The 12,986-nt window shown below is 28.1% G+C and overlaps 2 protein-coding genes across 2 annotated transcripts, besides 3 other annotated features; one reads left to right on the top strand and one right to left on the bottom strand.

Moving 5' to 3' along the window:
* Window positions 1-6,554: 6,554 nt before the first annotated feature.
* Window positions 6,555-8,073: a mobile genetic element.
* Window positions 8,074-8,337: 264 nt separating this feature from the next.
* Window positions 8,338-9,615, top strand: TVAGG3_0537180 (uncharacterized protein; the record flags this gene model as incomplete). Its single annotated transcript, XM_001294992.1, has 1 exon — window positions 8,355-9,548. The coding sequence occupies one exon, from the start codon at window positions 8,355-8,357 to the stop codon at window positions 9,546-9,548; it is 1,194 nt and encodes a 397-aa protein (XP_001294993.1).
* A 223-nt stretch (window positions 9,616-9,838) lies between these two features.
* On the bottom strand, window positions 9,839-10,512 carry TVAGG3_0537170 (histone ubiquitination; the record flags this gene model as incomplete). Its single annotated transcript, XM_001294991.1, has 1 exon — window positions 10,036-10,509. The coding sequence occupies one exon, from the start codon at window positions 10,507-10,509 to the stop codon at window positions 10,036-10,038; it is 474 nt and encodes a 157-aa protein (XP_001294992.1).
* A 392-nt stretch (window positions 10,513-10,904) lies between these two features.
* Window positions 10,905-10,941: a mobile genetic element.
* A 1,176-nt stretch (window positions 10,942-12,117) lies between these two features.
* Window positions 12,118-12,155: a mobile genetic element.
* Window positions 12,156-12,986: the final 831 nt, after the last annotated feature.

Below are 12,986 nucleotides of genomic sequence, written 5' to 3'. Positions count from 1 at the left end.
TATTACATTGAGATTTCATCTTTTTTCATATTTCGAATTAAATCAGCTATTTAAACCTAATATCCGGACCTGTCAGTATTCAAATATTATTGGCCACATGTATCTGAGCATTTACACAGATTTTACCCACGTTTTGCAAAAAAACCAAAATGATAGAGTGGGTCATAAGGATCAGTTTTGCTATAGCTTGTCCGGCTTGAAACTCAATATTCATTCGGGAAAAGACGTTTCAAAATTTTGTAAAGTATTCAAATTTGCAGCTTTGTTCGATTTGAAAATTGAAATTTGAAACGAAATGACTGTATGAATATGTTCTTCATATTGAATCTAAGCATTTCTTGGAATTTGGAGTTTTTCTAAAAAGTTTTATCGGTTGAAAAATTAAAAATAAAACAAAAGAATTTTTTTCCGATTTTTTAAACGCATCTTAATTTTTAACGTAGTGATGCGAAAAATTCCCAAACATATGGGGTTTCTCATATCCCGTCCCCTATCGTTTCCCCAATTCAATTTTTTTTGGAATTTTATTTTTTTTCCCGCCCATTTGAATTAAAAATGGGCGATTTTCGTTAATGTGATTGAAATATCATAAAATTAATACGTATTTTAGCTAATAATTCTATTTTTATACAATATTCTCTCATTAAATCAACATTTTTTTCTAATTTTAATTTTTAATTTTTAATTTCTTCATAATTTTAGCGATTTATGCTCATTATTAGCAAATAAATAATATATATAATATACTTATTTCATTTTATTCAGATAGGTCTTTGGGATTGGGATACCTTGTCCAAATTCAGAGGAAGTTTGAGAGGTTGGGATGGGGTAGCCCATATTCAATTATCCAAGTGTACTCCACGAATTTAAAATTATATTATATTATTGATGACATATCTAAATTTATAGATAAAAATTTCAATGCGTACACAATTTTTTTTGAGAAAATTCTTTTTTTTTTACTTATTTTCATTCATAAAAGCTCACGTGAACTTAATTAACAACTGAGACATTTCCTATGAAATCATTTAATGCCGTCAAAATAGACATGTCTAAGCTGTTTTGAGTGACTTTCGCTCGATGTCTGATGCAATATCAGACATCGAGCGAAAGTCTCTCATATTGGCAACACATCCATACGATCAATACTATAGCTACGAATTACAAGCCTGTTTGGGCAATTTTTGGCCGAGTTCTGATTTTTCATTAGATCTCGAGCGAAATTCTCTCAAATTGGCTGCCAGTTCATAAGAGTGAAACTCTAGCTACGAATTAGAAGCTTGCTTGAGAGACTCTCGCTCGCGTTGGGATCTGCATCAGAACTCGAGCGAAAGCCTCTCAAAGTGGTAAGACCTGCTCATTGTTGAGCAGGAGCTGCGTAATGTGTTCGAGCAGAGTGAGGCTCTTCTAAGATCTTCCTTGTGATTGGAAGAAATTAGAAGAGTCTCACTCTACTATTTTGTAATTGTATGCCCTGGCCTTTGAGTGACCAGGGCTGCGTAATGTGTTCGAGCAGAGTGAGGCTCTTCTAAGATCTTCCTTGTGATTGGAAGAAATTAGAAGAGTCTCACTCTACTATTTTGTAATTGTATGCCCTGGCCTTTGAGTGACCAGGGCTGCGTAATGTGTTCGAGCAGAGTGAGGCTCTTCTAAGATCTTCCTTGTGATTGGAAGAAATTAGAAGAGTCTCACTCTACTATTTTGTAATTGTATGCCCTGGCCTTTGAGTGACCAGGGCTGCGTAATGAATTCGAGTAGGATTGTACAATAGCTCGGCAAACGCCGAGCAAATTGATATAAACGTACATCCCACAAAAAATGGATTGTCAAAATTTATCCCAAATTTTACAAAACCGCAGCGGTTATGACATCCCAGGGCTAAAAAAATTCGGAAACTCGCATCTCTATTTAACGGACGAAGGAGTATTTGATCAAAGTTCAATAAGGCTATCACACTATATTATAGTTAGCTTGCAAAATAAGCAATATAATCTGGAATTTAAGAATGATATAAAAATTTGATAATATAATTTTTGGGTGATTAAGTATTTAATATGAAAACATTAAATTTCATTAGGAATATTTAAATGCTGTTATGAAGGTAAAGGATAATAGTTGAGAAAAAATAGATTAGAAAAATTTGCGAATGATTGTGAGGAATAAGTGTTTCAGTAGGTTGGGATTCGATACGGGTAATAGGAAGAAAATGAGGATAAGATTGAAATTGTATTTATGAATAGTTTTATTAGAGTGTAAGAACATTTGAGAAGAATGTGTCATTCTGGGAGACTTGCATAGACAATGTCTCCCACAATGACACATAGCACACAATAACAGTGCACTGTTGCACTTTGTTGACAAAAGATACACAATCAGAAGAAGATTGTGTATGAATGTGTCATTCTGGGAGACTTGCATAGACAATGTCTCCCAAAATGACACATATAGATAAATAAAAGCATAATATGCTATTTTTTGTTTCAAAGTATTACAAAATGATTCTTCTCAAAGTTGCTCAGTGAACAACAAACACTTGTTATTGTTTATAATTCAAGTGAATGTTGTACACAAAGACAACAATTGTCTATCAATTGTTGTCTTTGATTCAACTTTGACAAGAATCACAAATGATTCTTCTCAAAGTTGCTCAGTGAACAACAAACACTTGTTATTGTTTATAATTCAAGTGAATGTTGTACACAAAGACAACAATTGTCTATCAATTGTTGTCTTTGATTCAACTTTGACAAGAATCACAAATGATTCTTCTCAAAGTTGCTCAGTGAACAACAAACACTTGTTATTGTTTATAATTCAAGTGAATGTTGTACACAAAGACAACAATTGTCTATCAATTGTTGTCTTTGATTCAACTTTGACAAGAATCACAAATGATTCTTCTCAAAGTTGCTCAGTGAACAACAAACACTTGTTATTGTTTATAATTCAAGTGAATGTTGTACACAAAGACAACAATTGTCTATCAATTGTTGTCTTTGATTCAACTTTGACAAGAATCACAAATGATTCTTCTCAAAGTTGCTCAGTGAACAACAAACACTTGTTATTGTTTATAATTCAAGTGAATGTTGTACACAAAGACAACAATTGTCTATCAATTGTTGTCTTTGATTCAACTTTGACAAGAATCACAAATGATTCTTCTCAAAGTTGCTCAGTGAACAACAAACACTTGTTATTGTTTATAATTCAAGTGAATGTTGTACACAAAGACAACAATTGTCTATCAATTGTTGTCTTTGATTCAACTTTGACAAGAATCACAAATGATTCTTCTCAAAGTTGCTCAGTGAACAACAAACACTTGTTATTGTTTATAATTCAAGTGAATGTTGTACACAAAGACAACAATTGTCTATCAATTGTTGTCTTTGATTCAACTTTGACAAGAATCACAAATGATTCTTCTCAAAGTTGCTCAGTGAACAACAAACACTTGTTATTGTTTATAATTCAAGTGAATGTTGTACACAAAGACAACAATTGTCTATCAATTGTTGTCTTTGATTCAACTTTGACAAGAATCACAAATGATTCTTCTCAAAGTTGCTCAGTGAACAACAAACACTTGTTATTGTTTATAATTCAAGTGAATGTTGTACACAAAGACAACAATTGTCTATCAATTGTTGTCTTTGATTCAACTTTGACAAGAATCACAAATGATTCTTCTCAAAGTTGCTCAGTGAACAACAAACACTTGTTATTGTTTATAATTCAAGTGAATGTTGTACACAAAGACAACAATTGTCTATCAATTGTTGTCTTTGATTCAACTTTGACAAGAATCACAAATGATTCTTCTCAAAGTTGCTCAGTGAACAACAAACACTTGTTATTGTTTATAATTCAAGTGAATGTTGTACACAAAGACAACAATTGTCTATCAATTGTTGTCTTTGATTCAACTTTGACAAGAATCACAAATGATTCTTCTCAAAGTTGCTCAGTGAACAACAAACACTTGTTATTGTTTATAATTCAAGTGAATGTTGTACACAAAGACAACAATTGTCTATCAATTGTTGTCTTTGATTCAACTTTGACAAGAATCACAAATGATTCTTCTCAAAGTTGCTCAGTGAACAACAAACACTTGTTATTGTTTATAATTCAAGTGAATGTTGTACACAAAGACAACAATTGTCTATCAATTGTTGTCTTTGATTCAACTTTGACAAGAATCACAAATGATTCTTCTCAAAGTTGCTCAGTGAACAACAAACACTTGTTATTGTTTATAATTCAAGTGAATGTTGTACACAAAGACAACAATTGTCTATCAATTGTTGTCTTTGATTCAACTTTGACAAGAATCACAAATGATTCTTCTCAAAGTTGCTCAGTGAACAACAAACACTTGTTATTGTTTATAATTCAAGTGAATGTTGTACACAAAGACAACAATTGTCTATCAATTGTTGTCTTTGATTCAACTTTGACAAGAATCACAAATGATTCTTCTCAAAGTTGCTCAGTGAACAACAAACACTTGTTATTGTTTATAATTCAAGTGAATGTTGTACACAAAGACAACAATTGTCTATCAATTGTTGTCTTTGATTCAACTTTGACAAGAATCACAAATGATTCTTCTCAAAGTTGCTCAGTGAACAACAAACACTTGTTATTGTTTATAATTCAAGTGAATGTTGTACACAAAGACAACAATTGTCTATCAATTGTTGTCTTTGATTCAACTTTGACAAGAATCACAAATGATTCTTCTCAAAGTTGCTCAGTGAACAACAAACACTTGTTATTGTTTATAATTCAAGTGAATGTTGTACACAAAGACAACAATTGTCTATCAATTGTTGTCTTTGATTCAACTTTGACAAGAATCACAAATGATTCTTCTCAAAGTTGCTCAGTGAACAACAAACACTTGTTATTGTTTATAATTCAAGTGAATGTTGTACACAAAGACAACAATTGTCTATCAATTGTTGTCTTTGATTCAACTTTGACAAGAATCACAAATGATTCTTCTCAAAGTTGCTCAGTGAACAACAAACACTTGTTATTGTTTATAATTCAAGTGAATGTTGTACACAAAGACAACAATTGTCTATCAATTGTTGTCTTTGATTCAACTTTGACAAGAATCACAAATGATTCTTCTCAAAGTTGCTCAGTGAACAACAAACACTTGTTATTGTTTATAATTCAAGTGAATGTTGTACACAAAGACAACAATTGTCTATCAATTGTTGTCTTTGATTCAACTTTGACAAGAATCACAAATGATTCTTCTCAAAGTTGCTCAGTGAACAACAAACACTTGTTATTGTTTATAATTCAAGTGAATGTTGTACACAAAGACAACAATTGTCTATCAATTGTTGTCTTTGATTCAACTTTGACAAGAATCACAAATGATTCTTCTCAAAGTTGCTCAGTGAACAACAAACACTTGTTATTGTTTATAATTCAAGTGAATGTTGTACACAAAGACAACAATTGTCTATCAATTGTTGTCTTTGATTCAACTTTGACAAGAATCACAAATGATTCTTCTCAAAGTTGCTCAGTGAACAACAAACACGTATATAACCATAAATAAAACATGTTTACTTTACAAATACAATTATTTACAAATTTTAATTATATCTTTTAATTTATATTTATTTACGTTCACATTTCTTTTATATCCTTTGTATTAATATAAAAATTCCGTTGATCTTCACTCTTTTTCACATATTTTTTCAATAAAATACCCAATTTTTGTATTTATTCTGATTAATATTTTTCACTGTTAATTTTATTGATATCCCAAACTATTTCAACATTTAGTTTTTTAAAAACTCTATTTTTTGTTCTCTCTCTCAATTTTCAAAAGTCATTAATTTTGCATTACTTTATTTAAAATATAATTAACATTGGATAAAAACATTTATTATAATGCCATTTTGGATCAATCTTATGATATTTCAAATCTTTTAAAATACACTCATTCATAACAAATAGTTGCCCTAGACATGTGCGTAACCTCTGTGTACGATATTCCAACACCTTACGACCTGTATGCAAGTTTTTAATTATTGAATAAAAAAACAACAACATACCGTACTTCGAGTATAAAACATGTATACCCTAATAAAAACAAAAATTAGGACATATTTGATTTATGATTTCTTTTCACAAATCGAAATTTTGATCTCTCAATTTTAAACATTTTTCAAAAAAAACTTATAAATATATTTCTTATTGTATAATATTTAAAAGTAAATCATCATGGATGAATATTACTAGTACTTCAGAATTATTTATTTTTTCGATCTAAATATAGAAATAATATCTACTCTATATAAAAATAACAATTATTTAATTTTATTGAAATTTTTATTATTTGATTAATATATTTTATGTGATATCTTAAATAGCAATAAAAACTACACCACATAGTTATTCTAGGGTACCTTCATCTACTTCTAGAATTATAGGCTCTGGATTCGAATCTATGGTGCGCTATTGATAAAGTAAATTTCTCCATAGGCCCCCAAAAAATTGACAACCCAGGAATTATAGGGTAGATGAATAAGGAATGAAACCCAGTATAATGTGCATCATTATATTAAACACTATATGTAAGGCTAATGATTCTATTAACACTTATGGAGATCTATAGTATTTGAGCAGATAAATTTGATAATTTCCAAAACTCTTATATTTCAAAATTAAAGTGTGCGAATGCATTTAAATGAGAGCAAAAAGAGATTGATGCTGTTAAAACTAGGTGTTAATTTGCAATTATTTCGCATCACAAGAACTACCCAGTAAATTCGGCTATCTTTCTTTGCAATTATTCTCCATTATACATATAATATAATGGTTAGGGTTTGAAGAAAAGTTACTAGAGAATTATTGACTTTTGAAATAATGCAGAATTTTACTTGAAGAAATCATTAATTTATGAGTTCCAAATTGCTAAGCATGACGAAGGATCATTAAATTTGCTACAATTAAATACACTTATTGCAGAATTAAGATTTTTGAAATTAAAAGTTTGAAATATTGCCTTTTTGAATAAAAATTTAAATTTTATTATATAATCATGATAATATCTTATAGAAATTAAAAGAAAATATTTTAAACCATTCAAATATTTTGAATGTCTTATCAATTTAAAATATTAAAAGATAGCTTGATTTTATCATCATTAGTTGTTATCAAAGTTTTCTTCTTTTGATGAACAACAGTAAATGATTTGTTAATTACTCGTCTTCCTTTTTCGCAGCAAAATCGAAAGTTATGATGATAATCTTGCACTCAATTTTGAAACTCTCTGATTTACAAGTAAGCATTCCTTTGGAAAAGCAGTCCTATTCTGTTTTCAAGATATTTTAAAGCCTCCATTTCATACAATGCGCAGATCTATTCGAAATTGCAAGAACTCTCAAGAAAAATGCAGCAGCAAAGAAGATTCCATAGTTTCTAGCATCAAAAATTTACAACCTTAATACAACAGTTAAAGAGAAGCTCGAAAAAAAATATTTAACCATAAAGCTGGAAACCATTCGATATCTACTATTGGATCTAATAAAAAGTTAATTATAACATATTTAACATGCTATTTGTTGACTTTGTTCCATTATATTACCATATATATCTTTTTGAAATCTAAAATATTTTTACGATTTTAACCATGTGTTGTTGAAACCATATATCAATCTTAGCTAAAGTATAGTTTATGAGTCTGTCACCATCTAACGTATGAATTTTCAAAAATGTCAAATATGTTCATTTTTTCTGTAGATTCAGCCATAATTTCACGTTGTTATACTATTCAACTATTATTTAATATTTTTATCGATTTAAATATATGATGAGATGCTTAGTTCTCCTGGAAATCGATTTTTAATCGCAATTTTAACTTTCCAAAAAAATTCAAAAATAAAAATCCCTCTCAATTTTCTAGGTTTTATAACTCGCCAAATCTCTAGCCAAATTTTTTTGGCCCGTATAAATATTGTTAGGCACTATATAGGGATGCTATTTATCCTATTTTCATCCCATTTTACTGTTATCGCCTAGTGAATGTACCTTTGTCGACTCGTTATAGTCATTCCATATAAGAGCGGCTTTATTCTAGGCGAATTTATAAAGATGGCATTACAGAAGCAAGAATGACCCAAAGAATTTAATGTGATCTTCCACAGTTTCAAAATCTTCTGACAAAAATAATCGATTTATATTCTTTATTGCGAATTCCTGTTTAAAAAGTAATATCTAACACAGAAATAATGAAAAGGAAACGACTTATGTTTTTGAATTGAAAGAAATTGAAATAAAATGTAAAACAAAAATACTTTACATTTATCAATTATTGCATGGCTAAATTCCTCAATTATTCAGTTGCAATCAACAAGATACTTACAGTGAAAGACAAGAACATTGATACAATGACCGGTATGATTAGTACTTTTAAATCTTTTCTAGAAAAATTGGATAAAGGAGATTCTAAAATTGAGAGCGAAAAGAAATCGTTACTAAGCATTTTGGACAGGTATGATATTACACCATCAATGACAAAAGGTATGAAACAGTTTGCTCTGAGTGATTTTACACCAACAGTCGAAGCACATAAAATCTGCCAATTTTTCAAGAAGTCATTCATACCAGGATTGGAGAGTATTGCTATCAACTACGAAAAATCATTCAATAAGCTATACGACATACTAAAACAGTCAATTAACGTATCAAATGCAACAAAAACAGCATTAGAAGCAAAGGAACAAGAACATTTAGATTTAATTAAAAAGATTGAAGAAGCTTATCAAAATCAATCATCAAAGAAATACGAAGAAATCTTTAATCAAGTTATATATAATTACAGACCATTTTTCAACTCTTTAGACGATTTGCAAGAGGTTTACAATGAAAAATTAGATAAACAGTATCAAGCTATTGACGCTTTTGTTACCAACTTCGAGAAATTAGAATTTCAGAGGGCATCTCAGTTTGATTCCTTAATTAATAGCCTTATTAATACAGTTGAAGAGATAAAGAAGTCAAATGCAGATACTTTATCCGATTCTTTTGTTGCTATGATTGATATTGATGGTAAAAAAGATATCACTGGAAGTTTTACGTTAGATTCTGTTGAAGAGACCACAAAGATTCCAAAATTCATGCCAGAGCTCCCTGTCAACTTCGATATCCATAATTTCCTTGAAAGTGACAAAATTTTGATTACGATGCAATCTCATGAGTACGCGATAAGTAAAACAGAGATTAGACGTGATGGAAAGTTACTAGCATCACCAAATGAAAGAGTATCCATCTTCAAATACAATAATAAAGTATATTTAGTCGAAGATGCAAATAATCCACTGAAAAATGAACTAAATCCAGAAGATTTAATTTTCAAGCCTGAATATGAAAGATATCTTGCAAAAGTATTAGGATATGGTAAATTAGACCAGAGAAGAGTCATCGTTGTTTCATCTGGAGATGTCTGTGAGTGCATGGATGAATTTGGAACTGTAATGTTTATTCCCGAAACAAACCTTCTTAAATTGTAATACAATTAATTGTTTTTCTTTTGTTTATTATTATTTTATTAAAAAAATTAAAGTTTATATATTCTTTCAAGATCTTGCTTATTATGTAATCGAAAATTCATATTCGGTTATGTTTGTTTTCAGATATATTTGCTATTTCAAAGCAAATTAATATACTGATAATTTTATTTGTCACAGTTTACACAAGTATTCAATAAGAGATATGCTATTATTATCTAAGTTTAATGTTAGAAGCATACAAAAATTCAATAATAGCATATCCAAAAACATTCAAGTTTATAAATCTCTAAAACTTTATTAACTATATTCTTCAATCTTTCAGATACAATCTGGAAAAAGATTACTAAACTCAATTACAGTTACATAGTAGTCTTTTGCTTCAATGTAAATTATGATAATTGAAATTTTCTTCAAATATCAAAATTACGTTGAGGATGTAAAATAGATAGTTTGCTTTAATACTTACATATAAATAAAATGTATTATTCTACTCAGCATCAGGCTGTTTTGTTGTTAGCCATGAATTTTCGACGCATTCATGGACCATTCTATTATATTCTGCATTGTTATTAGTATACAATTGAGCTATTTCAGGATTTGCAGGTTCATTTGTATTTGGTTCTATAATTAGTAAATAAATTGATATTAGTATCGTATATATATTGTATGAAGGATCCCATTCATTAAAAAGAATATTATGACAAACATTTCCATTTGCGTCTACATTTGGATGAATAATTGGCGTTGTAAATCGAATTGATACAGGATGTGAATTAGGATAGTCTTGTGGAAGTTGTATATCAACTGAAAAAACTCCATCTTCCCAAGGAGTACTTTCGAAACCATAAAATAACGCATACCAATGTAAAACGTCATTTTCATTAGGTCTAGCATTAATGTTTTGAAGATTCATAGCTTTTAACATCCGATAATCGCTGATAGCTTTACGCGCAGCAGTCATAAAAAGTTTCTATATTAATTTGCCAAAAATATTCCGCGAGATCTAACAATTCGATTCAATTTTTGATAAAATACGGATGATTTATTAAAGCTGATAATTTAAGAACCCATTATTGGAGGCGAAATCATGCCATGAAAATAAAAATATATATTATCTAACCAATACATATTTCCAATTCATGGTTGTGAAGAAAAATTTGATTATATTGATAAGTAGTAGGATAGGAAGGGTTTTGTGACTTTTTTTGTTACGTCTATATATAGATGAAGGTATATTTTCACATCTTCTATATATAGATGATATAAAAATTTTTTCTTACGTTTTTTAAGTCATGAATTCGTAAGAAAGCGCGACATTATTAAATAAATTAGTAATAAATATTATATACTAAACTGTAATAAACAGAAATTCATCAAAAGTGACAGCTCTCAATTTTTTGACATTTGTAAATTCTAAATTGAATGAGAAAAATGAAATAATACTAAGCATAATACAATATTCTAGATTTAATTATAATTAGGAAAAAGTTAGTTTTGAGAGTACTTTTCATAGGCATATAGAATGAAATCTTCTGAAAAATAATATCACATAAACTCATATTATTTTCTAATATATAACTATTTTATATAAAAATCAAATTCAATGATCTTAAAAGCGAATGATAAACCTCAAAATTTACGAATATAATGAGTGGGAATATAATGCTTATCTATCATAAAACCATATGAAATATCAATTTTTGCTTTACGCCTAATTTTTGACGACAATTAGCAAAAAATGTTAAATGTTAACACTCAGTCCATTTGAATATGAAAAATAAAATTGACTTTGATTAAATGTTTTTATTTATCATGCAATTCTTCTTGCGACCAAAGATTTGAATAAAATTTCAAAAAATAAGATAGCTTAAAAATAATATACGGTAGTATTTACTAATAGATGAATAGTATATAAATTCTATTAAAATGGATTTGATCCAAAAAATATAAAACCAAAAATAATTGTTATAATTTAAATGAAGAAGTAATTTAAAACGATTTTATTTATGATCAAATTTTATATATTTTTTTGGATCAAATCCATTTTAATAGAATTTATACACTATTCATCTATTAGTAAACACTACCGTATATTATTTTTTAAGCTATCTTATTTTTTGAAATTTTATTCAAATCTTTGGTCGCAAGAAGAATTGCATGATAAATAAAAACATTTAATCAAAGTCAATTTTATTTTTCATATTCAAATGGACTGAGTGTTAACATTTAACATTTTTTGCTAATTGTCGTCAAAAATTAGGCGTAAAGCAAAAATTAATATTTCATATGGTTTTATGATAGATAAGCATTATATTCCCACTCATTATATTCGTAAATTTTGAGGTTTATCATTCGCTTTTAAGATCATTGAATTTGATTTTTATATAAAATAGTTATATATTAGAAAATAATATGAGTTTATGTGATATTATTTTTCAGAAGATTTTGTGTTCTTCTTCAAAATTTTATTTTTTTATTAAGAAGAATCTTTACAAAATATACATTTACTTTAATTAATATTTAAAAACGTGCTCTATCAAAAGTTCCAAAAATTCAATATTTTAGCTTTTCTGAGGTGTCACTTTTGATGAATTTCTGTTTACAACAAAACACATTTTAAAATATATTTATTTATAAATCATTAAAAATTAACATTAATTTTAAAATATATTTATTTATAAATCATTAAAAAATTAACATTAATTTTAAAATATATTTATTTATAAATCATTAAAAAAATTAATATTAATTAAAAAAATATATTTATATACTAAACCATTAAAAAAAATTAACATTAATTTTAAAATAATTTATTTTTTATCTTTTATAAAAGAAGCTATATATAGATGATGTCAGATATTCCGCGATTAATTAAACATTGTTTAAATCCTGAATGGGTTAAATATCAATTTAAAAATGAAGATTGTGAATTATTAAATGAATATGAAAGCCAAAATAAGCTAATGAGGTATAAATATAATGATAAAGAATATTTAATTTCATGGAATCAATGGAGTCATAATCAAAGACCTCATAAACGAGAAGAAGAAATTGAAAATAATGAAATGGAAATCATTGATGACATTAAAGAGGATGGAATTCCTAAATTTTGTAGAAAAACCTTTAGAACTAAGTTAGGAGCATATAAACGTAGAGTATTAAATCCTGAATATCTTAAACATCAATTTAAAAAGGAAGACTGCGAATTATTAAACGCTAATGAATATGAAAACGCTAAATCAAAACTGAGATATAAATATATTGGAAGTGATGAAAGGTGTAAAGATAAAGATAAAGTTTATTCAGTTTCATATAATAACTGGCACACGTTAGGGATAAGAAAACATTTAGGAGATTATGGGAAATGTTCTGAATTCTTTAAATCTAGTATATACGAGAGAGTAAAAGAAATTAGAAATAATTATTTTCATGAATAAA

This window comes from Trichomonas vaginalis, chromosome II (genome assembly GCF_026262505.1).
Source record: "Trichomonas vaginalis G3 chromosome II, whole genome shotgun sequence".
NCBI lineage: Eukaryota > Parabasalia > Trichomonadida > Trichomonadidae > Trichomonas > Trichomonas vaginalis.
The sequence above is the reverse complement of the archived record's forward strand: the minus strand, read 5'-3'. Positions and strand labels throughout refer to the sequence as shown.